This window comes from Porites lutea, chromosome 4, assembly GCF_958299795.1.
Source record: "Porites lutea chromosome 4, jaPorLute2.1, whole genome shotgun sequence".
NCBI lineage: Eukaryota > Metazoa > Cnidaria > Anthozoa > Scleractinia > Poritidae > Porites > Porites lutea.
In genome coordinates this window covers 7027013-7051182 of record NC_133204.1, presented here as the reverse complement: position 1 = coordinate 7051182, position 24170 = coordinate 7027013, and the positions used below count along the sequence as shown (strand labels likewise).

The window sequence follows — 24170 nt, the reverse complement described above, 5'->3', positions numbered from 1 at the left end:
TAACATCATTTTCATTTTCATTCTCACCAAGTTCATATAAATCCTGTTTAAAATTTGTTTATAATATAAACCGGAGGCGTTTTCTCGTAAGCGGCATATATTACAGTAAATTTAACCCTTTAAGTCCCAGTGACCAACATCAACTTTCTCCTAAGAATATTAGAGAGCTTTAGATTCGAGGACAAGTATGATTACGAGTACGAGATTTCCTCAAATACTAAGTAGTGCACGCGCGTGAACCAGCATCATTTTGGCGGGAAAACGTGATAGCCGTCGTCATTCTACAACAGGATTTAGCGAGAATTTCGAAGTGGCGGGAACAAGTTATCACATGTGAGAAGTTTTATCATTTTCCTATCGGGAGAGGGCTAAACCTGCTTCGGTATAAATAACCGTATCAACTTTTTTGGTGAAAGAAAAAGTAAAATGAAGCTTTCCGGGGTGTCTTTTTTTGAGAACACGCAAAAAAACTTTAAGTTAAATCTCGTACTCGGACTCGTTCTCCTCCTCAAATCTAAAGCTCTCTATTCACAGATCATCAAGGAAAACGGTTATGAGAATTAGTAAAATGATCACAATCAGGAGCCCATCAAATTTGATGGGCTCCTGTCACAATATAAAAAATGCCTTGATATTTTATCAAATTCTCTCAGCGACTTGATTAAGGAAATGCCTGGAGTTCAGTCTGGAAAATTTGTACGTGGACATTGGGGCTTAGAGTGTTACGCGCATGCATCCCTAACTAATACTGTTTATACATACAAAAACTTGAAACAATCTATTCAACCCCAAGTGACAGAAACGGGGCGTATGACCAGGTTAGCTGCTTCTGTAACTCCTCGCTTGTTAGATACAAAACCCGGAGAGGGCTTGGTATGACAACATGCAGCTCAAAACTGAAGAGTAATATCGTGCGAAAATAGTTGAGATCACATTTCACATGCTTACCACATCAGACAAACTGAAGCCGTAACTGTTGGCATTGATCCGCGATAGCACTGACGCCGTTTTCCTTGCATTTCTTAATCTTTTACTACAACAAAATCGATTATAATTCAAAGCTCATCATAACATTGTCTCAAGAAAATTAGGGTCTCTCTGTGGACTCCTTAGCGGCTGGTTAACACCATTCAAGTTTGGGTGTGTGCTATGAAGAGTCTCGGACGCTGCTTGTTTTAAAAGTCCGTTCCTTTTTCGCCTTCCGCCGCGCGGTTTAACTGATCCCAGGAGAAACAGCTCTTCCTGCGAAATGTTAAGAACCGAATCTGATACAGAAAAACGCGACTCGGGTGTCGAAGACTCATCCGAGTGCGGTTTTGACCTTCTGACAGCCACACCGTTTTGAGTCGATGGTTGTTTGGTGAACAGGGCAACTGTATCATTATCGTCCAGGTTGTACCCGTTTTCGATGTAAGTTTCCTCTTGGCCTGTTCTGGGCAAGGAGTAGAATTTAGGCATTTTCGGCCTATGAGAGCTGTACGGAGCCAGTGGTGTTTCTGATTCTGTTCCATTCAAATGTTCTGTGGATACATTACTGCTCTCTAAATCAGGTGAAGAAAATTGAGTTTCGTATCTTCGAGCACGTGGATGCGGAAAATTCCAGTAAAGAGATGAAGAAAAGTTCGCTTGAATTTGCGAGTCGTATTCGAAGGTTCGTGGAGGTTTCGGCGGCGGTTTGTATCGGAAGCTCTGACGACCCTCGGATTTTTCCGTCTCGAATGTTCGGGGAGGCTTCGGAGGTGGGCTTCGGTTTGTTCGGGGTGGAGTGCGGTCAAAGCTATGAGATACTGAAGTAGCCGAGGTATATTTACTATTAATCTCATCCAACGTTTTCAAAGATTGCAATGAAGATGGTGAATCAGAAAGGTCTGTGTTTGAACGTGGACACGGATGTGTTTCTACAATGACTTCGTCGGTGCTTTGTTCAAAGGAGGGAAGTGTAAAGTCTTTCCAATTCGCGGAAACGCGCGCGGAAGGCGCGCCTTCGTCCAAGTCGGAATCATCAAAGGCACTTTCGGGTCGTGCTATTGGTGCTTTACGTGCTTCTGATACAAGAGCAGTTACCCGCCATAATGGGTGACCCACTTCTGTGATAAGAACAAGAACACAATGCAACCTTGAGAATTTAAGACAAGGAAACAAGATACGAGGAATTCTGTAAAGACGTCAAACACAAGTTTCAACTGCCCTGTGTTTAAGATCAGACGCTATTAAACTCAAGTCTTATAAAAGAAGACCATTTGCTGCGATGTACAGGGTGAAAGTAGAGAAGAAAGAAAGACCAAATACACATTAACATTTGTACAATACTCTTACAAAATATTGGAGTTCCTTACGCACTGAAGGTAATAACAACAAAGAACGAACAAAGAGAAAAACTTAAACACACAGCAGAAAACGCAAACGCCAAAACGGCAACCTTTCAATTTGAAATAAGCTACAAAAACACACACAGCGCAAAAAAATAACAGAAGTTAATTAACGTCGCAAAACTCTTATCACCAGGTTGGTGTTCTACCTGTTTTTAAATTTAAAAAAAAAAAACTATAACAAGAACAGAGTGCAACTCAACACGTTGAAATTCGTTGGAAAATTTCTTTTAGTTTTGTTATCTTTTAATTATCTTATAGGTTTAAATAAAGGTTTAAGGTTTTTATTTGGATTCAATTACATTCTATTGAGAGGAAAAACGACTTCTTTTATAAAGGGGAGTCTTTTAAAAGTTCGATAACACTGCTATAAAATTATCTTACATTGAAGATGTTTATTTACTTTGCGGGGAAATACAGGCCTCACTTTTGTTCGTTTTCGCGTGGAAAAGAGCGCCTAAAAGTACCTTTGAAGAACAACAGTGACAACCGCTGTGAAAGTCGTTGTGTTGCCCAAGTTGTGGCATGAATGTAGCTTAAAACAAACCAACAGTTCAAAACTATCTAAGCGTCAATACAGCTACGGTCTCTTATTTTGAAGTGAGAACAGTGCCAAACTACTAAGGGCAGTAAAACGATGACTTCCTCGCACAGAAAAATAGGTCATTGTTGTACAAATACTTTTGCACCAAAGAGGTAACTTAGCAAGGCGACTGACCTGTCATATTTGACGCAAGGGTCGATTTTTTTTAATTAGTTAATTATGGAAAAAAAATATTTCAAAACACGATTATCAACGAGCATAGACTCGCCTTCTCCGATGTTTTAGCGATGAAGGAGGCGATAATTAATAACAATTTTGGCGGAGAGAAGGGAGGAAACAAGTAGACACTCGAACGAATGCGTCGAGGGAAGAAATGCAACGGTTTAAATCATTAAGAAGAGTGTGTAAACAATGAACCGTAGAGAATGGGCCCCGCTTCAAGAGTACAGTACATTACCTTGTCAAACTGTAGTCACGCTGATTTCAAAGCCGTCGATGCTTTGCATATCAGCAGGAACGTCAAGTCCAACTTCTAAAGTTTAGTCAAAGAAGAAACGAAGAAGAGTTTACAAAAGGAACAAAACAGACTGTTTAGTCATGCGACGATTCAGTAACTATAAGAACTGTTAGATAGTAGATCACACGCGGTACAAACACGATTTTCATTGTGGAGGGACAATAGGAAGAAACAATTTCCTGGCAATGGGTCCTTTGCGGGGAGGTGAGTCACCTGTTACAAAACCGCGGTGCTGGGGTGCACGAAGAGCACTGGGACAAGACAAAAAAAGGAATTCTTGTTGCAGCGCTTTCACTGCGTCTTTGTATCACGTGACTGACCACCTGAAAAAGGCCTGTGCAACTTGGCTTGGTTCGATAATGTGAATTCGCGGCTTTTTGGGACCGGATTTATTTCGTCTTTAAAGAGTTAGTTCTTGATTAGTAACCGAACGGTTAAATATTTAACACCGTATGTGTTAGGCAAGTTAGTGGGCGTTATTGGGCTGTGAGTGCAAATTGATTTCTTTTAAGTCACCTAAAAAAACTTAATTAATTATTTATCACTTCCGAAATATAACAGGAAGTTTAGATAACACTTGATTTGAATCCTTAGACGTTTTTGAGACACTTCAACTTTAAAAATCAACTTACAAAAATGAAACTGGCAGAGTTGTAGAGACAGACAAAAATGAAATATGTTTAAGTCACTGTTAAGCTTACACATTGGTTTTTATGCCTTAAAGGTTTTACGATCTCATTTAGGGTCACTACAACTTCCAATTTCAATTGATTTAAACGTTAAGATAAGTCATTAAAACCTGTATAGCGAAACGGATTAACAAACACAGATTGACAACAAAACCAAACAACACAATACTCATAAAACAAGAGAAAACTTGAGGTGGAGAGCAAATGTGAGATGGAGGGAGGTTTAGCAACGGCGACGAGAACGTGAAAAGCATATTTGAGCATATTTTTTGGTACATCTCTTTGCCGTTCCTGCTCGTCGACAACGACGTGCAATCCCCTTAGGCAACGTTTTATTGAGGACAAACCTACGACGACAAGCTTTTGCCTTTTTTTCCTTCTCTTAACTTTTTTCTTAACTTGAGTGCTGGCCCCAAGAATTCAACTCTAGGGAAATTCGCCTTTTGGTATTTAAAGCGCGTTGGAATAAACGCGACTAAATTTGAAAAAAATTAACGCGAATATATTTTAGCAGTCAATTTTTCGCTGCCGTCCTTAATAAACTGCGTGGCGGGTGCATGCAGCGCGAGATAAACGAAGCGCGCGAAAAAGGAGGACGACATCTGTGAGAAAAGAATTAGCTTTCTCCCTTCAAGCGCGCGTCCTCCTTCCCGTTTTAATTCGCGCCCTAAATTTCTCATGCTCTTTTTCCTTAGGCCAGTCGTTCAAGGGACTAGGCACTAACCATCTGCTCATACAATAATCGCCCCAAGTCTGGTGAAGAAAACAAACGAAATTTTAGGGGCATCGATGGACAAAACTGGACTTGGCCACGGTTGCTCAAACCTTGGAAGGAGCTATTCACCGGAAAAATCGCTATCCAGCGAACAAATATTAGGGAAACCCACTCGATAGAGATTTATCCAGTGGATAACGTTATCCACCTTTTAATTAAATGGGGCCTGAGGGTTAGAGTTCGTAGAAAAAGAAAGTTTAACAAATTCAAGTAAATAACGTCGACCTAGCCCCATAAAACAGAAGTTTGAAAAAGAAAAAGAGGTCTCAAAAGTGCACAGCAACAAGCGTGAATATAAGCAGTGCTTTGGAGTGCTCGAAGATGAATAGAGCCGTGTGCAACAGCAAATAAAAGAGGAATCAAACTAATGAACAAACTACAGCAGTAATATGTCCAGGAATGAGTCAAAACTGAGCAAAGATTTAGGTTATAAATCAACTCAGCAGATTGCAACATGATGCTGTAAATGAACAGTTAGGAATGAAACTGCTTTTTGAAGTCTCATTGTAATTAATTTAACTCGAGTATCCTTTACCACTACGCGCTCCTGTCTTCGAAACAGCCATTTTTGTTAACTCGGTAAAGACCTGGAACTACAACCCTGGTAAAAACATCTTGGGACACTTGAGGAAATTAGGCGCGCAGACGCACTTTGCTAAATAAACTCATTTCCTAACTCTTAAAAAGCTTGAGAATATTGTTATAAGAGCCTATTTCTACTGTCCCCCTCTCCCCCAAGCAAAATTGATTGCGTTGAAACAAAACTTGAATGCTGGCATAACGTCAACACTGCACCGCGGGAGAGAAAACACCTCATTTTGACAAGCTATTGCGTTAGTGTCCCAAGAGTTTTGACTAGAGTTGTAGTTTGAAGTCGAGGCTAATGTGGAATAGCCCTTCACATACAAATATTTTCAATGATATCCCCCGCACTGGCCTCGACTGTAAGCTGGCTACAGTTCACTGCCGCGAACACGCGTATGGTCAATGATAAAAAGAGCCAGTACATACTCAATCCGCTTTTAAGTGGACTGGAACGGGCTAGAAGGAATGGAAAATTCCCAAGGTTGTGTAATGTTTCCCGCATTAACCGGTTCTGCTTTCAGTATTCTAATCATGAAATACAGGCAGACAAGTAACGGAAGGATTAAGGCACAAAAGTGGAAGTAGGCGATGTACTCTCCCTTTCTCCCCAATCCCGACGCGACCCGTCCCCTCGGTCGCTGGGACGTGAAAATTTGTTATACGAGATTGCCCCTAAGTATTGCAATAGTTACTGTTACAAGATCACACAGTGGTCTCTTACCTAAAGCTAAGGAGTCAGCTGAGGGTACTCTCTCTAAGGCCACTTGTTCTTCTCTTGTTGTATTAGGTTCATTCGCTTTAGAAGGAAAAATTGCAATGCGAATGTGAATGCAGCGTAACCTCAAGGAGAGAAACCTGGATGTAAGTCAGGCCAGATTTCATAAACAAGAAGTCTAACAGTACTGAGGAGGCTAAACTAGGGGTGCTTACCCTTAAAGGGACAGGTTCACGGTTCAGCGCATGCTCATTTATCAAAATGCCGTTTTTCTACCGGCACATGCTGTATCGTCTATGCAAGCAATATGATCATGTCATAATGTTTTCAAAGAACCAATCTCCACTCTCCCCTGGCAGTCACTTGCACTTGATCAACTTTAATATTTGCAAATAGCGGTAAATTAATCAACCATGGAATAAAACCTTCGGGTCAACAATGAATTCAGCGTTGGTAGTGTTGGCATAATTCACTAATTTTTTCTGCGATTTTAGTACTCCTCCATCCTACTTCAGGTTACTCTGAAATACAATTCTACTTTGAAATACACTCTGAGATCGCTGAGATACATGTGAGTGGGATTATTAACCGATAAAATTACTAATAAAGAGACTAATACTAAGAAGAAATTTCACTAATGAGCATGCGCTTAACCGTGAACCTGTCCCTTTAAACAGAGCAAACTCGGTTGGGTTGCCCAGTGGCATAATGGTAAGCGATTTACGAGCTCACCGTAGCAATACTATTTCTTTTAAGTTTTGAATCTGACAGAGGCGCCAATATGTGTGGCCAAAGCCTAGAATTGATGAGGAAAGTAAATAGTACGCGACTTTATATTTAACTCATACCAACCGGAACGAAGTCCTCATCTCTGGCTTTCGGTTGGAATGTCTGAAAAATGACCTAACTATTAAGAAAACTATTCAGAAAATTTCGGGATTTTTGGCTAAAAGGCACCCTAGATTTTGAAGATTTACGATGCACTTGTAACTTTCAAGTCTGTCGGTTAAGATGCCATGAAACGCAACAGAAATTAAAACATGTTAGACATAGTAGATTTTGCTCCATACAGAAGGATACTACTTTTGAATTTACATTTAAAACTCAAAGCAATTTTAAAATCTGAGTATTTAACCTGATAAATTTAGAATTCTTAATTCTCAACTTTTGTAGCAACGGAAAAGTCTACGGTTGGCTACCTGTAAAGTGCTCGAAAAACAAAATAACCTTCATTACCTGAAGATCCCGGTAATCTGGACCCAATGTGATTATGTACATGATTCGTTCCCACGGCGTCTGAACCAGGGACCAACAGGGTGTTAGGGCTTGGCAGCGCGGGTCCATAAAGCACTGTCTCCTCCTGTTCCTTACTGGGGAGGCACTGATTGAGGGCGTCCAATACAAAGTCTGGCATATGGTCCTCCCACATCAGGCTTGAGATCTGAATCGACTGGAAGTCCTCTAAATCTGCCCAAACGGGTTCGTAAATGGTGCGTTTACGACCGCATCGACTGCAAATATGAATTGACAATCTTCAGTAGGTGGAATATGATCTTCCGGGTAAGAGTAGTCCTGAATAAGACTCTTGTTGACAGAAACGGACTTCTCGACAACCTGTGTGGCAGTCACTTTCAGAGTCAAGGCGAGTTGTGTATCGTCAGTTGAGAAATGCATGGTGGGCTATCACAAAGTTATATATGAGCACCTCTTGATTTTCATTTAAACATTTATGACTAACTGTCCAAAAAGCCTTTTCCCCTCGCGTTAGGCATGCGCAATAAATCTTTTTGTTTGGTTGTTTTTCAGTGCTGGAGATGTATTAGTAAAAATTCATTTTCTTGTAAACGTTTATCACATAAATTCGCAGAAAATTGCCACAGAGGTGTAAATTATCAGACCCCAGTTGCTCAAAAGGCGAATGACGCTATCCATTCGAGGACGAGGACTGCTACGGGGACGAGATTCAACTTAAACGTTTTTTCGCGTATTCTTAAAAACTATTCACCCCTGGAGCTTCATTCTACTTTTTTTTCACCTGAAAAATTAGCACGGTTATTTTTTTTGAAGGAGGTTAAGCCCTCTCCCGATTGCAAAATGATAAAACTTGACAACTTGTTTTTCGCAAAAACCCGTAGTAGAATGAGGAGGACTATCGCGTTTTTCCGCCAAAATGACGCTGGTTCATGCGCGCGCACATAACTTAGTATGGAGAAAATTTCGATCTCGTAGTCGTCTTCGTCTTAGAATCTAAAGCTCTCTAATAAGTGAATTCCCTGACCCGCCGATAACGAAGGCGACTTACGTTGGTATGGAGACAGTTTTGACAATATGAATGACTCTTCCAGGGGGATAAAAAGTAGGTGTCTTGGAATGCTTGTTGCTAGGTAACTCAAAATGTTCCCAGGCCATCTCGTTGTCACGTTCCTGAGCGGCGTCACAGTCGACACACTTGCAGCCGTAACAGCAGACAAAAGCACAACGACATACGCAGCCACGCAGAATCTTCCACTACAACCAAAACAGGACCCGTTATAGCCCGAGAAACAGCCGATATTTCGCGGCACAGAAATCTCATACTGACCACGTGTTACCAACCAGACCTGGGTGGTGCTACTGATTAGTTGAAGCACATTTCTCAGGCGGCACAACCAACAAAAAGCAGATGAATTTAGGTTTCTGGGACTCTACCCACCTACCCCTCCCCTAAGTCAACATTAACACTTACTTCTCACTTAAGGCAAAATGTTGGGTTAGGGGAGGGGTAGGTGGGCAGTTTCCTCATCAGTATGGAATTTCTGCGCTCGTTTCTCAGACATCATTTCGCAGGGAAAGCAGTGATGGCTTCGCGAAATGTCGGTTGTTTTCTCAAGCTAGACCCGTTATTTTCTCTACAATGATTTACTTACAAGTGTTCAAGAATAACGTACAAAGCCAGTATATCACAACTGGAATAAAGAGGTCTAATTTAGTGAGACAGCAGCGCCAAAAAATTACCCTTTAGTCGCCGACTAAAGGGTGACAAATGCAGCTGGCAACACAAATCCGAATCTGAGTGAGATTTCCAAGCAAATTAATAACAATAATGTAACCCTTCACGATTGGTTCAGTTTTTATTTTGATTGGTTGCCTGAGAAAGTGCCGTAAGATTTTACGACAAGAAAGTTGAAAAACGTTCGGTTAACGGTTGTAACAGATATTGACATACAGCCACGTTCCCAGTCGCCCTCGGCGAGTTGGATGGCGTCACCTGCCAAGCCGCCTAGGACTTAGCTTAGGTCATGTTCAGACGTTTGACTGCGGTGTGTAGCCTGGGACACCACGCACTATTGGGTCCGGCTCCAAGCCTCCTTTGCTCACTCGCATAGTGTGAACCAGCCTGGTACGAGGCTAAATGACACGTACACTTAAAGAAATGTTACTTCATTTGTATTTTTACATAATGTCACCACAACTGGCCATTCAAACAAGACTCAGGAGAATTTTTTCGTTGGCTTAATGAAAAAATATCCTCAACTCCAAAGAATTGGTGAAAATGAATACAGTGGCACTGACTTTATGAATTTCTTTACTAGTGACATTTTACGATTGACTCACCTTCGGAGTACTGGAATAAGATATAACCGCCATAATCTTGTTGCGGAGGTCTTCAAGAGTGTAAAGACTTAACCTGAAGGCACAGAATAATGTTACTTGCACAGTTCATAAGGAAGAGAACGTTATAAATGGTTTGAACGCAGGAGTCATGTCATAGGGAGGTGGAATATGATGGTCTGGGCCGAGTTGTTCAAAGCTGGGTTAAGATAACCCAGGGTTATAGCGCGAGATTTGAATTCAGATTTGAAAGCTTAACAAGCATTTCCGTTTTAATTCTTTTTGTCTACAAGTTGATGATTGGAAGCTCTAAAAATAACAGAGAAAATTATCAGAGAAAATGCTTTTGAACACAAGAAAGAAAAACCCGGGTTAAATTTAACCCCGGGTTAAGCGCTAATCGGCCTTCGAACAACTGGGCCCTGGTTGACAGTGACTGACATTCCGTCAACCTGTACAGAAGTCATCATTAAGGTGATGTTACACGGGACGATTCGCAACGATGATTTTTTGCGCAACACAGCGTTGCAATGTTGGAACAGTGTTGCAACCATTTAAAACAATGTCGCCACAATGTTGCAACGCTGTGTTGTGCTAAGTCAAGAGCATTGTGCATCGTTTAAAGCTATAGTAACACAGTTGAGGTACAGGGTCTGGAACTCTCTTGGAGAACAAAAATTAGTTCGAGATAGCAGGTCACAACAGTGATGTACAAATGAATAAAAAAAAGGTCAAGATTAAAATACCTTGGAATCATGTCTTTTCCAACAACGATAGAAAAAACAAAGTCGCGGACATATTTTGCTGCAGAAAGGCTGGGGAAAAGAAAAGAAATGTAAGTTTTGATCCTTGATAAAAACAAGAAAAAAATGTAAAGTGAAATTTGGAGAGGTTACAATCACAGATAATATCGATAGTTGAGTTCTTTACATGAACTTTACAGGGGCTGTTAGCAGTTTATATGTATGTGGGCTTATAAGAAGGAAGTGGCTCATTTGAGTAAAGACGGTGTACAGACTACGAATATTAGAGATCTTTAGATTCGAGGACAGGGACGACTTCGGAAACGAGATATGATTTCATTTCTTTTTCTTTTTTCAAAATTCTCAAAAGATAGACATTTCGGAAAGCTTTATTTTACTTTCTTTCACCAGAAAAGTTAGCACTGTTATCTCTATTGAAAGAGGTTAAGCCCCCTCCCGATCGCAAAATGATAAAACTTCTAATATTTTATAAGTTAATATCGTCACTAAGACCCTAAGCCTCGTAGTGGAATGACGACGGCTGGCGCGTTTTCCCGCCAAAATAGTGACATTAGGGTCCAACGACGCAAGGGCAACGAGAACCACGCTTAAAAAGTGAATTTGCGTTGTTTCAGTCTTTATCGCAATTATTCCTACCCACTTACTTTGTTAAATGCAGGCGATCCCTCCTGAAGTTGAATTCAAAGGGACCATATCGAAGTTCAGAAAACAAAAAAAATTTCGTCGTTGCTTGCTTTTTGTTTCTCCACAAAATTAGTCGAAATTAGTCGTAGTCGTGCAAAAACAGCAAAGAAATGTATCAAAAAGTGTGATGCACGTGCAAACTAAAGTTGGTGTTTTCCTTATTAAATCTTTTGCTTTTTTGCCGTTCCCGTTGACGTCGCCGTCGTCGTTGGTCCCTGAGCTAAAGGTCTCAATGCCCAGCCTCGACCAACACAAGGCAACAAAGGTCGATCATCAAACGTGTCTGGGAAACTGCCCACCTACCCCTCCCCTAAGCCAACAATGACACTCACTTCTCACTTAGGGCAAAATGTTGGCTTTGGGGAGGGTTAAGTGGCCAGAAACGTATAATGATCCGAAAGGTCTGTACCTGAGAGTAGCTCCAGGCGGTGAGAAGGCATAACAAAAGACACCAGGGTAATATGGACGGAGAAGCATGGCCAGGATAGCTGCTGTTCCAGCACCAAGAGAATGACCAACAAGAATCAGACGGTAAGATTCTGTCTGTCTATCCTGTGAACAAGTACAATAAAAAAAATGGCTAAACTACGCTGAAAAGGACTAATCAAATGAGTTACGCGAATCATCAAATATATAGACCCAAGCCATCCAATGCTGAGCCAAGCAAGGCAAACACGATATTTTACACGACGTGCGTTTTCTCCTCCCCTCGTCTCGCGATTTGCGCAGAAATGTCGCGTTCGCTTGGCTTGGCTTATAAAGCGCCTGTTATGCAGGCTATTGCTGAACTAAGGGTGGATTTCCACTGTCTTGTTCCACTGTTGTTGTCATTCTAACAAAATTTTTATCCTGGACTAACGCTAATCGGCCTTTCAGGAACCGGGCCCGGGGTACCAGAGGTTTTTTTTCGCGTGCGGCTTGTCTCTAGCACCAAGGGTATTTACGTGCGTACGCACGTAAAAATCATGCGACAGTGGAAATCCACCTTGACAAGTCAAATGAGTTACCGGATTATATCAAGTATATTTTAACACCGGACTCTATAAAACATGCAATCATTAATGCCCCTAATGCTCGCATTAAGAATCTCTCCTTTTCATTTCCACTAACAAGCAACAACTATATAATTTATTTATTAATCACGTTGCAAACTTTAAACAAATTCAGTAAACTAAAATACCAACCGGATCAGAATGAAAGGCTTTAGTAAGAATTCCACTATCCAGCTTCTTCTTAATAAATAAAGCAGCCTTTATCATGCCCTGGAATGATAAAAGATAAAAGAGCCTGCTTAAGTGAGATGTTATTCAACCCAGTATTCCCTGACTCCAACGGATTTTTTCTTGCTCTCTTTGTGTTTCCTACACTAGTTAACTGATCCACCTTCGGCTAAGCTCTCCGTGATACCGTGGAAAAATAATCTTCTACCCTGCGATCAAACTCTCGATCTTAAGTGCTGAGCGAAGCAAGCCTTCATGTCTCTTTTCTAGGGCCGCTCGCGCGTGTCTTTAATGATTTCCCGCCAATGGAGAACTTGCTCTTAGGCTAAGTTTCTTCCGGAACGATGGACATGGTTGCACAAAATTCACAACTTATCTACCGGAAAGTGAATTATCCAGTGGAAAGTACTCGCCACACTTTAAACAGCTGGGACAAGAATTTAACTTTAAAAAAACGGAGAAGGCGTGGGGGTGGATGTAGGGGAAAGAGTAGCGGAATAGAAATGCACTAAGATGCCTTATCACGCTAAGGACCCAATTTAAGCTCCCGCACTGCGAACAAATAGGGTCTACCTTTCCCTTACGCTACAGAAATGGAACATGCAAGGCTGGTGTAGTGGTGAGAGCACTCGCCTCCCATCAATGTGGCCCAGGTTCAAATCCCGGTGTCGATGCCATAATGTGGGTTGAGTTTGTTTTTGGTTCTCCTCTTTGCTCTGAGAGGTTTTTCTCCGGCTACTCCAGTTTTGTCCTCTCTTCAAAAACCGACATTTCCAAGTTTCAATTCGACAGGTAATCAGGTTAATAAAGAACCACTACGTGGATGTGCTAGCTCTAAATCGTTATTTAATTTATTTATTCAAGTTCCAAACCATGTATTTTTATACATGTACCTTGTGTCCAAACCACTCATTGGGATTGCCATCATCCAGTGGAATCTTCTCCGCTTCCACTGAAAAATCTGTTAGGATGTCCTGCAACATGAATTCATTCAACAAAAATGAATTACATCGGATCTGCAGGTTTTTCAGTACTACAGTACATGCGCATAGACTGTATGAACAAATGTTGAAGAGACTGATTGACCCCAATTTTTTTACCTGAAGGGACAACGTTCCCCTGATGGTCACCACAACTGCTTTTTTATCATGATCCACACAAACAAAGAATGGTGTCTGAAATAACTAACAGAAAAATACATGTTGCAGTTAATTTTTTATTTCAATTAATTTATGTCTTTCCTTTGATTAAAATTCATTAGCATACCTTACCATACCAAAAAATAATAGAATAATGAAAATTAACTGAGTTAAAAAATTAACTGCAACACACACAAACAAACAAAAAATAACGCCGCAGATGGAAGAAAAATTACCAATAAATGCCGCTCTCGAATAAACACCGCACCCGATCTGAAACATGCGGCCTTTATTCGAGGTTTATATGAAAAAAGAAGCTCGGTACAACTTTGCCATCTACGCCATCCAGACAATTACGATTCCATCTCAGCAAAAACAACGAGACACTGGAACTTTAAAGGTCTGTTTTACATAATACTTTACGAACGTGTCACATTTTTCTGTGTGATTGTTACAGTTGATTTGTGGGTACAACAGCACCTTCCATCTCATTCTCGAGTCTTTGTTCAACGTAAAATTTAAATAAGAAAGTGGCCTATCAAACTCTCATCGACATTGACGATTACCGGTGGCCACATTGCCGCATTAATTAGGCTGCATAAAGAGCAGGGGCAGAGGGAGAGGAGAAGAGCTTTCACCCCTACCCCCTCCCCCCCCCTCTTCATTCTTCTTTTTGCTCTTGTTTCAACTTTCGCGATGAACTCGCGCAGAAACGCTTGCAACGCGCGCTACTGAAGTTTGATGAAATCAGTGCTCTAAAATTAACTGCAAGACAGCAAAATGAGCCCTTCTTGTTCAGGAATATCACTTACGAAATGTAACGTACCTTGTTGTGGTAACTAACATAAATGGTATCTCGGTTGTGAATTCCTGCAATCCTTTTCATTGCTGAGTAGTTACAGCGACAACAGTTGTCACTTTCAACATCAACAAACTTGTGTGATCTACGATCGGGAGAACGGCACCGATAACAGCATCTGTAAGAGACAAGAAGATGCATCATGCACATGTAAGTTAGATAAAAATCCACTGAACAGAGAAGAGAGAAAGGAGTTTAGCCCTTACAAGAAGTTCATCGTATGCACTACTTATATCACAACAGACTGATCTTTGCGCACTTTCTCTCTCTCTCTCCTTGAGTTTCTCAATCTTTCTTCTATCAGATTTTCTACAAAAGTGCCAGACCTTCTGACAAAATATTTGTAAATTCTAAGCTTAGCTATTGTTGTTATTAATTTTTTCTCGTTCATCGGGACCACTACTTTTCTACACACATGTACTCTTATATAACAGATAGTTCAAACAACTGATGCATTAGCACAAACTCAAAAGTTCTAGTCACAGTATTTTCATTACCTAACGTTTCTCAAGAGCTTACAACACCCACAACCAACGTTGTTCTTCATGTAGATAAGCCAGCCGTAAGCAGACAATGCATAATTCATGTAATAAACTATGTCCTTGAAAAGAAGCAACTCTCTCTAAAGTTAAGAAACAATGATAACACTAGTCAAAGAAATAGACCATTGAAAGTTGTGCGCCCTTAATAAGTACACTTAGGCTTCCAAAAGAATTCAAGCTTTTCTTGTAGAAATTATCAACTTCATTCTTACTTTATTTTGTACAGACCTATAAATTGCACGAAAAAATTGGACTGGGGGGCCTGTATTTTGCAGTCAAGTTGAACCCTTTTAGATGGGATGGCTGTTATGGGGAGGAAAGGGAGAAATGTAGCACTAACAGCTATTCTAAAACAGTATTGCTTTCTTTGAGTTTTTATTTTTACCTCATTCTAATTTTTGCAAGTATTGAAAGATGGTGAAGACCCACACTGCTTATAAGAATATTAAAGGCCTGTACAGCAAAAACTAGTTAGCATAAAAACAGCATGTTTTACATAACAAAGCAAAAAAGCTGAAAAAAAACAAGGCCACCCCTGTGGCGAGTGCCAAAGCATAAATTGTTGTATTTGTTATTAAGATTAGCATTAAGTAATGTGGCGATGTGAATGTTTAAGTAGGTTATATAAATTACTTCTTTATTTATTAGGTGGCTGAACACAGTTTTGTGGGCAGTCAGCACTAACTTGCACGAGGGCGCGTTTTAAATTAGACTAAGAAACAAGGCGGTGAAAAAGCAATGGTACACAGAAGACGATATCTCAAAATCTACTTAGTCAAATTTTGTGCTATTTGGCAGAATTTTTACTTTTATCGTATTTTAAATAATGAGAACTTTAAAATGGAAGTAGAACAGACAAATTTTGTGACACATTTAATAATCACAGTACAATTCTATTACTGATTATCTAAAAACCAGTCTGTTAAAATTTGGTCAAATAAGTTTCAAATGGTAATGATTAATTATAGTAAGCTGTGTGCAAGTTTATAGGAAAATCTAATGAGAGAATTTTAGGTAAACTGAGCAAAAGCGAAATTTTAAGGTTGTATTCAATTGCTCATGTTGCTATGGAAACTACAAAAAAGTCAAATTTTACCTGTCAATCAAAATCTTTCATCAGTATATTTTTTACTTGCCAAGTCTTTTCAGCTTGTGAGCTGCAACCTTCCCCTTGCCATGATTTGGCAAGAGATATATACTCACCAACTGCCAAAACTGTGTTCAGCCACCTTAAAGTGAGCTTATTTCCCTCATCTAGAGGTCTCCCACAAGTGTTTCGACCCCCAGCCAAAGCTTACTTAAACAACTTTATTGGCCATTATTATTGGCTTCTGTGCACAGATTTGTAGATCATTATACCATGCACTTACAATAGTAAGCATCACAAAAATCCAACATTTTAAGACATGATACAACACTTTTACCTTGTCTTTAAGGTTTAGAGTCTTTGCACTATCAGTTCTTTGAAATCTTAAGGATGATTTCTTCACACCTTTCTGTAAAAATAACAACATTTAACTTAGTAAGACAGGGTGTAAAGACAGTAAGGTTTACAGCTTACCTGGGCAAGCTGTAGCTAGCATGTGCTTGCCTGAAAGTCATTTTTATTAATTTGAAAAAACCTTTCGAGAGCAGGATGGACACTATCAGAGTGTCTTCTATGTTTAAGTTATAAAATCAATTAACTACTTTTTCCCTTTACCATAATAACAACTGTAGTATCAAGGGACACAATATTTGTTATCCTCTATAGTAACAGGTTCCTTTATAAAATCATCATTAATTGATATAATATTGTACTAAACTGGAGCAAATAAAATACAAAAATTCAGATACACATAATTATTTGATCGTCAGTGGTGTCCATAATCACTATTTTTGGCTTTCTTTCCTAGCCAACATTGTACTAACCTGAGAATCAGGCACTTGCTGTTCTTCTATTGCCCTCATCAGAGCAACATGTTCCTGGTATTTTTGATATTTTCTTAGTAAAACAAGTCCCGCAGCAAAGTCAGATGGTACAACATCCATATTTTGAAAATACTCTGCTAGTGTCCTAAACCACACAAACATGTTTTGTGAACTTTCTTTTCATTATTTTATCTCTATTTTTAAAAGTACAGAGTAACTCTCTTTTGATTGGGCTGGGTATACCTTAGGCAAGGTTAAACTCAAAATTATGCTGGCCAGTAGTCCCTGTGTAAGGTTGGATTTCATACATTAATAAAATAGAGACAATGTATGAAAGGCTGGCATAAATGTAAAAGATGCTTGAGTTTCAACTTTTATATTCATGTACAACCCTCCATACACTACCTCTATTTTATTTACATGGGTTAAATTTCTATGCGTTGGCATGTAAGATAATTATAGAATATCAAATCATACGTCTTTCAGATGCACAATGCAGGATGTTCATTTAGGCACTGGAGATTGGAGAATTCTCCATTTACCACGCAGATTCATCCTGCATTGTGCAAGTGCAAGGCTCTGTCTTTTCCCCAAGAATTACAAGCCTACAAACTCACAGACTAGTCAATTACCTGCAAGCAGATAACTGGCTGCTCTGTAGGCTGCAATAATTTCCAAAATTAACTGTAGGCTCTTAGTCAATGAGGACACAGATGGTGCATACAATGTATAATTCCTCACAGAGGGAGGGTCATTACACCCAAGCAGAGTGAAGGTTTATTAATTAATCATGTGCGCAGCACACACAATGCACACGAGGATCGCCAAGTGAAGTGTGATCTTCCTTTGGTCATAAATATATCTCTCTTTCTATCGGTTTGGGCAAACGCAGTTGTCTAGCAACAAGGCAGCAGGTAAACAAAACCGCCACAAACCTGGCCTGGTTGTTTTAGCGGCCGTTTAAGAGTTTAAGAAACGCCTTTAGTGATAAGGTAGAAGTACCTTTAACAGAAAAAAGATGTGATCTGGACCATTAACTTCAAAATAACAGCAGAAATTGATGTAAGAAAACATGCTTTGTGGCCTACTTCGCAGGCGAGTTGTATCGTGCGGAACAGGACATGTGAGGTTCGATTCCTGATGAAATTCTCCTTTATTTTTCTTTCTTTTTTCATTACTGTTTGCTTATTTGCTTTTTTTTCATATATTTTCTTTTCCCTATTGGCTTCTTTCCCTTATTTCATAGTTCTGGCCCTTAGCCTCTGCTTTGCAAGGCTCTGTGATTCAAGCATTTCTTGTAGTAATAAAGATGATTCAGAACTCTGCCTGCCAATGACAAAACACAAATGTGTCCTATTCTGCTGAACCTTATCCAACAGTAATTTACATGAATGCTTATTTTAAAAAATGACTTTATGTGGGTAATACAATTACTGGTAAACCAGTAGTTTTCATAGTTCAATCTTTACCCTTATCACCAGCAGGATTTTTATTTTTTTCTCGGTTGTCCTAAATTCAGCTACTCAGTCATGCTTATACATTGTAAATAGCCAATTGGTTTTTCTCTGGCCAGTTGGGATTCCACCGTGTGGGCTATGATGGGCAAAGATTGAACTAGGGGCGTTCAGATTACAATTCCAACACCCTTATCACTTGACAAAGCTGCCTTCTACAGTATTACTTGCAGTTAGAGAGGAGTGGTGCACATGTACCTGTTAAAATTAGTAGATTTACACCAAATATCAATACTGTACCTTCCAATGAATGTAAATACATTTTCATCTCCCTGCCTCCCAACTCCAGAACAGCAACAAAATTTCCTGAAGCATCCTTCCCAGCGCTTTTCATACTTGTGGGTAATGTGCCTGCTGAAACCTTGTGATGCATCAACGCTGTCGCCCAGCTGTGCATCCCGGAAATAAACCCAAGTTCTCCCAGCAGAATCAAAGGAACAATATATGATAATAATGACAGTAAACAGAAAAAGCCAATTGAAAACCACGATTGCTCTGGCAATGTAAATTTCCGTTGTTAAATCACATATCATAGCATCAAAAAATATCCATTTAATTCCAATGGACAGCCATAATAATTCAATAATGGAAAGAGCAAGACGAACATAGAGAAGATGTGGTATGAGATTCCGAGGTTCTGTATCCATGATTGAACCTTTTCCACTCATCCAAGCGATTGTTAGTTCCATGACATTTGTCGCAAAAAGAAGTACTAGGTAACCACCCATAAAATAGTCTAATGTCTGCTCACAAACATGTTTATCCCGTTCCCTCACATGATGAACATGGTAGAAGCCATGATATATCCCCAATACTACTGATAATATTACCATCCTGAAATTAAAAAAGGGAGAATCCATGATTAAGTAGCATGAAAAGTACTGCTAATTATCACTGATAAGGAACACTGCCAAGGAATGGAATTTCTACCAGGGTTGTCACTAAGATTTCAAGTTGCCAGGTAAATACAACAAGTAGGCAGGGAATCAAACAGTTAGCGAATTCTATTGGTTCTATTTTTTTTTTTCTATTTTCCAATGAAAGTAGCCGAGGGCCACATTCATATCAGCCGGGGGAAATCCCCGGCCCCGGCTCTTGATGACAGCCCTGTTCTATAGTCCCTCCAGAAGACATTTCATGGGGAAACTGCTAGTGGTAGAGATGCAAAATGTTGGCTGTTTCTCAGGCTACAAATTAACATTTTTTGCATCTTCTTTGATGTCCCTGGCAGAGAAACTGACCACCTTTAGGGATATTTCTTTATTCACTAAAATGAAAGGCTAGTGCCCGAGACATCTGCTTTCAATTCTTTTACAGTCCACTGAGGTAAACTGACTTTTCGCAACTCAATTTCATAAAAAACAAAATTTTGGTAGTTCACTCCCCCACCCACACACTTGTAGCAACTCAGGGCCCATCCAAATGTATCCATTTTTATTTGAAAACATAGATTTTTTTCCTCCAGTTTGGCCTACCATCCACAGGTATTCAGTGAAAATGGTCACCAAAAATGCATCTTTACAAAGACGCTCTGCAGAGTGCAGAATTCTGAAAATGCTGGTCACTCAGTTACGTGTAGATAGATGAAAATGGAGGTTTTCGAATATGATGTCATACATCATTTACTACTAGTGTAACACATGCTCTGTGAGGGATGCTATTTTTTTTCCATTGTTTAGCGTTTTCGTATGGATAAGCGAAAACGATTCAAATATGTTACCTGTGGATGCATATTTTTTTTGAAAACAGTGGGAAAAAATCTCCATTTTCAAAAATATCTAGATACGTGTGGTCTCAGTTTCTTTTGAAACTAAACAAGTTCATAGTTTTGGAAGTGGTTAACCAGAGCATTTAACCCACATTGATTTGAAGGTTAAGGGTTTAAAAATCCCAGAATCAGCAGTAATGTGCCCTGTGATGACTAAAAAAATAATATCTTTATGTTACTCATGAGATGGTTCAACAATTAGACCAAGTGTACGTTTTTACTTTTGTTGCAGTTTAAAAAGAAATTCAGAAAAAAATTTTTCAAGCTAGTTTGATTTAACTTTTTAATCCTCTTTTATGTCAATTTCACTTTCAATAACAAACAGAGAAATTTATAATCAAACTAAGTTAAGACCATTTTAACCAAAACCTTTATTTCATCACACTACAATACACAATAAAACATTACAAGCAACAGTATAATTTCAGACCCAGCATTTCTCTGCTGAGAATAAAGGACATGGAAAAATTTAGTAGATGCTTGGTGATTTGAAGGAACTAAGAAAAAACAGTTTGCAATAATTTTCTCCTCTTCATAAATAAATAATAAGCTAAGGCGAATAATGAGACGTGTTTTTCATGAAAATAGGCTGAATGATGTCCACCTATGATGGACAAAACTCGTTGAATTACTTTAAGCAATTTAAAACTGATGCTGGGAGTTACATTATATTATAATTTCCTAAGATGTAAAGTATGTTTTGTCTAAGGAAAGGACAAACATTTCCAACAGCCTTCCTATTAGAATATTTCAATTTATGAAGATAATAAATCAACTGTATATTTACATCATTTGCAAACCACAACTTTGATGAAAGATACTAAAAAAGAAAGAAATCATAAATCATATCTGTATGCACATGCTTTAGCACACGAACCCAAGTTTGCACTTAATAAAATCCGGATAAAACAACTTTCAGGTGTAAATTTCATGGACTTCAAGGGAACATTGTTAATTTCAACAATTCTGAGGTTTAGAAGCCACAGTATTTTAAGCAGTTAAAATAATACCACCCCCCCCCCAAAAAAAAAACAACAACTCTCTCCATTATTCTTAAAATAAAGACATGTACAAGCTGTGATCATCTTAAATAATTTCTGTTATTGGACCAAGCAAATTCTAAATGAGTTACACTGTCGTCATGTCCACTTCCTAAATAACTTTCTTTATAAGGCATACTTATTTTACTGGCAGATGTTAACTGTATAATTTAGTTGTCAATTGAGATCATACCAAGTACATGCATGCTGTGGTTAAAATTTCTTTTTCTGCTTTGAAAACGTGTACAAGCCAACGCAATTTTTAGTTCCATGTCAGACTCCAATTCAGTAAAAAAAGTTTGGACTGAAAACTTTCAAACTAAATAAAAATTTGAGACTCAGCATAAAAGTTCAAACAAATTCAAATGAAAGAATTTCTTCAAAAATAATGGAAATGAAAATTGATGAGTGGTTTGTAATCCATGGTGTTAAGCAAATTATTGCAAAACCTTTGTAGATATGAAAAGATAATAATCCTTAAACTAATAGGACAGCCATAAAATTTATAACTGTTACAAAATCAGATGATCAAAAACCACTACCTTAAAATAGATCCAACAAATTTCAACGTTTTTTATGCGTGGGAAGACAGAGTTTGGGCAGTTTTAATTTAACCAACTTATAAAACATTTGGTCAGATCTTCAAAATGGATATGCGTGATCTTATTTTTAACCAATGCCTGATAACACAACCACATTGTAGTCCAGATGGAACAAAATTGAATGGCATTCTAATGGTTCCAAACTCCAATAGAAAGCATTTACCTTGTAAAGGCGCCTTTAAAATAATATAATCTTACTCTGCAATATAGTTGATTAAACACATCCTATATCTATCCTATTGATTTGTGCACAGTTTCTTCTTATGTAAATTGGGCTCTTTTGCCATAAAAATGTTATCATTTGCTCTCTTATAAGCAATGATGATGTCAAAATATTTACTCTATCTGCAGGAACTCAGTGAAGATCCTTTCTTTGAACAGCACAACTAAAACAGAAAAGATGGGCGATTGTGTGTAATAGATGTATTAAATGTGAGGCATCAACCATCTAGAAAATGCCGCCGCCTCAGGGCAAAAAAAATGCTTAAATGACAACACATAGAATTTATGCTTCATAAAGGTCAGTGCAATGTGTGGTTAATTGCCTCCAAAATATTGCAGGATAGTAGATACTTGATTGACTCATCTACAGTTTGTTTAAACAACCAGGAACATTGTAAACTCACAACACAGCAGAGAGATTTTCATAGCACTTTGAATGACAGAAGGCAGACAGCAGAAAACGCCTGTGTGACAGCCTTCACATTCTTCACATTGATAATTTTTGTATTTTTCAATTTTGTTATTTTTTGTGTTAAATATGCAAGGAGAGATATTGGACTCGAAATTATTTTAACGTGAGTTGAATACTATTACAATAAAATAATGAGCCAAAAGAGAGGGATTTCTTGAGTAGCTGGTGATGGAAGCTGTGAAGCTGCAAGAGCAAAGAAGCTTATTTCTTCATGTTATTGTAAACATTGACATATTTGGCAATGCTTGAGTAAGCACTTATGGAATAAATTAAATTGAAAAAAAAGTAACAGACCTTTGCACTGCCATAAAAATTCATTTTGTTAGTGAAAATAAATCGTCCATGATCTCGCTATTCGCAACTTTGTGAATACTCTCACTCTTCTTGCTCCACTAATCAAATTGAAGACTTAGCTCATATATCTTCCAGATGTCTAGAAACCAAAACATCACAGACACCCCCTTCATTCATCATCTCTCTTTTTAGAAAATACAGGCATTTGTAACAAGTGCTCTGTGTATGACCCTGTAATTTAAGCCATTTTGGAATAGTCTTGTTGCACTTATTTTAAAATGCCTGCAAAAGGATACTTCGATCTCGAAATAAATTCATGACATGTTTTCGCACCAGATACAATGCGGGTCCTAGTTCTGTTATATTGCACTTGGTAACTTTAAAATATCACTCACATTTCGGCAAATTACATTATGTATAGAACTATTTCATACAAGATCAGTACATTGTTAAACTGTTACTACGATTTGAAACGCTTGAAAAAGTACAGAAATGAATCGGCGTTCTCGAAGAAGATTTTGGCTCTTTAGGAATTTTAGCGATGCGGTATGTGTGACTTTGATCAACCTACGATATTTGTAACACTGAAACGTAAAATCAAATCAACAAATCGGGTGGTGAGAAAAATAAACGAGAGACTGGAATGACTCCAAGCAAGGTAAATGATACGGTAGAGAACAACAAGTAGATAAAATGTCGACGAATCGAACAAATAAACTTCTTTCATTGCTACAATGAAACAAAACGTGCAGTGCCAACAAAACAATAACGAATTCTATTTAGCGTGTTTTGTCAATTTTCTTCACAACGAAAAACGGATGTTGAGCCTTCCGACAGCAATTTTAACTAATGCTCGATTCAATATCTTTATCTGCAATAAAATTTTTAAGCTGTAACATACTTAAGTATTCCGGTTAAAACACGGTTACACGAGCTATTAAATAAAGCTAAATACTACATGGAAAATTAGTCGATTAGATTAGCTAAGGAGTTCACAAAATGACATATATTTGCTCACTCACCACAGTCCTCTGAAAACAAACGCAATTCCAAAAGGAATGACTAAATCATCACTTGCGACCATCCACCGACGTTTAAAGACAACAATCCCCGGCATATTCAAATTTCCAAGACGCGAGTTACTTCAAACTTCAAAGCACGTGAAGTGATTAAACTGAGCTTATGTTGTGCTTCTGCTGTCCTCGTCTGGAATAATTTCCAAAGATCCTCCTTTCAACAAAAGTAAACTAATGCTTCAAGTCATTAGCGTAATTACTGCTAAATCAACACAAAGAAATATTTTCTTAGGAGAGGAGATAACTCCCTCCTTCCTGAAAGAAGTCTCCAAAAAAAA

General features: G+C 38.7%; 1 protein-coding gene across 2 annotated transcripts; it reads right to left on the bottom strand.

Annotated features, from left to right (window-relative positions):
• Positions 1-393: 393 nt before the first annotated feature.
• On the bottom strand, positions 394-24164 carry LOC140935528 (diacylglycerol lipase-alpha-like). 2 transcript variants are annotated; one of them, XM_073385087.1, is made up of 17 exons: positions 23839-24164; positions 18659-19252; positions 16905-17049; positions 16418-16489; positions 14949-15073; positions 14419-14569; positions 13554-13637; positions 13347-13427; positions 12418-12495; positions 11643-11785; positions 10532-10600; positions 9789-9861; positions 8497-8702; positions 7431-7705; positions 6201-6275; positions 3371-3445; positions 1959-2087 (listed from the first exon to the last, which is right to left on the bottom strand). In XM_073385087.1, the coding sequence occupies exons 1-16, from the start codon at positions 23931-23933 to the stop codon at positions 3375-3377; spliced, it is 2337 nt and encodes a 778-aa protein (XP_073241188.1). In that variant the 5' UTR covers positions 23934-24164; the 3' UTR covers positions 1959-2087; positions 3371-3374. The 2 variants fall into 2 exon arrangements, with proteins under 2 accessions (XP_073241187.1, XP_073241188.1); XM_073385086.1 differs by lacking the exon at positions 3371-3445 and having other exon boundaries at positions 394-2087.
• Positions 24165-24170: the final 6 nt, after the last annotated feature.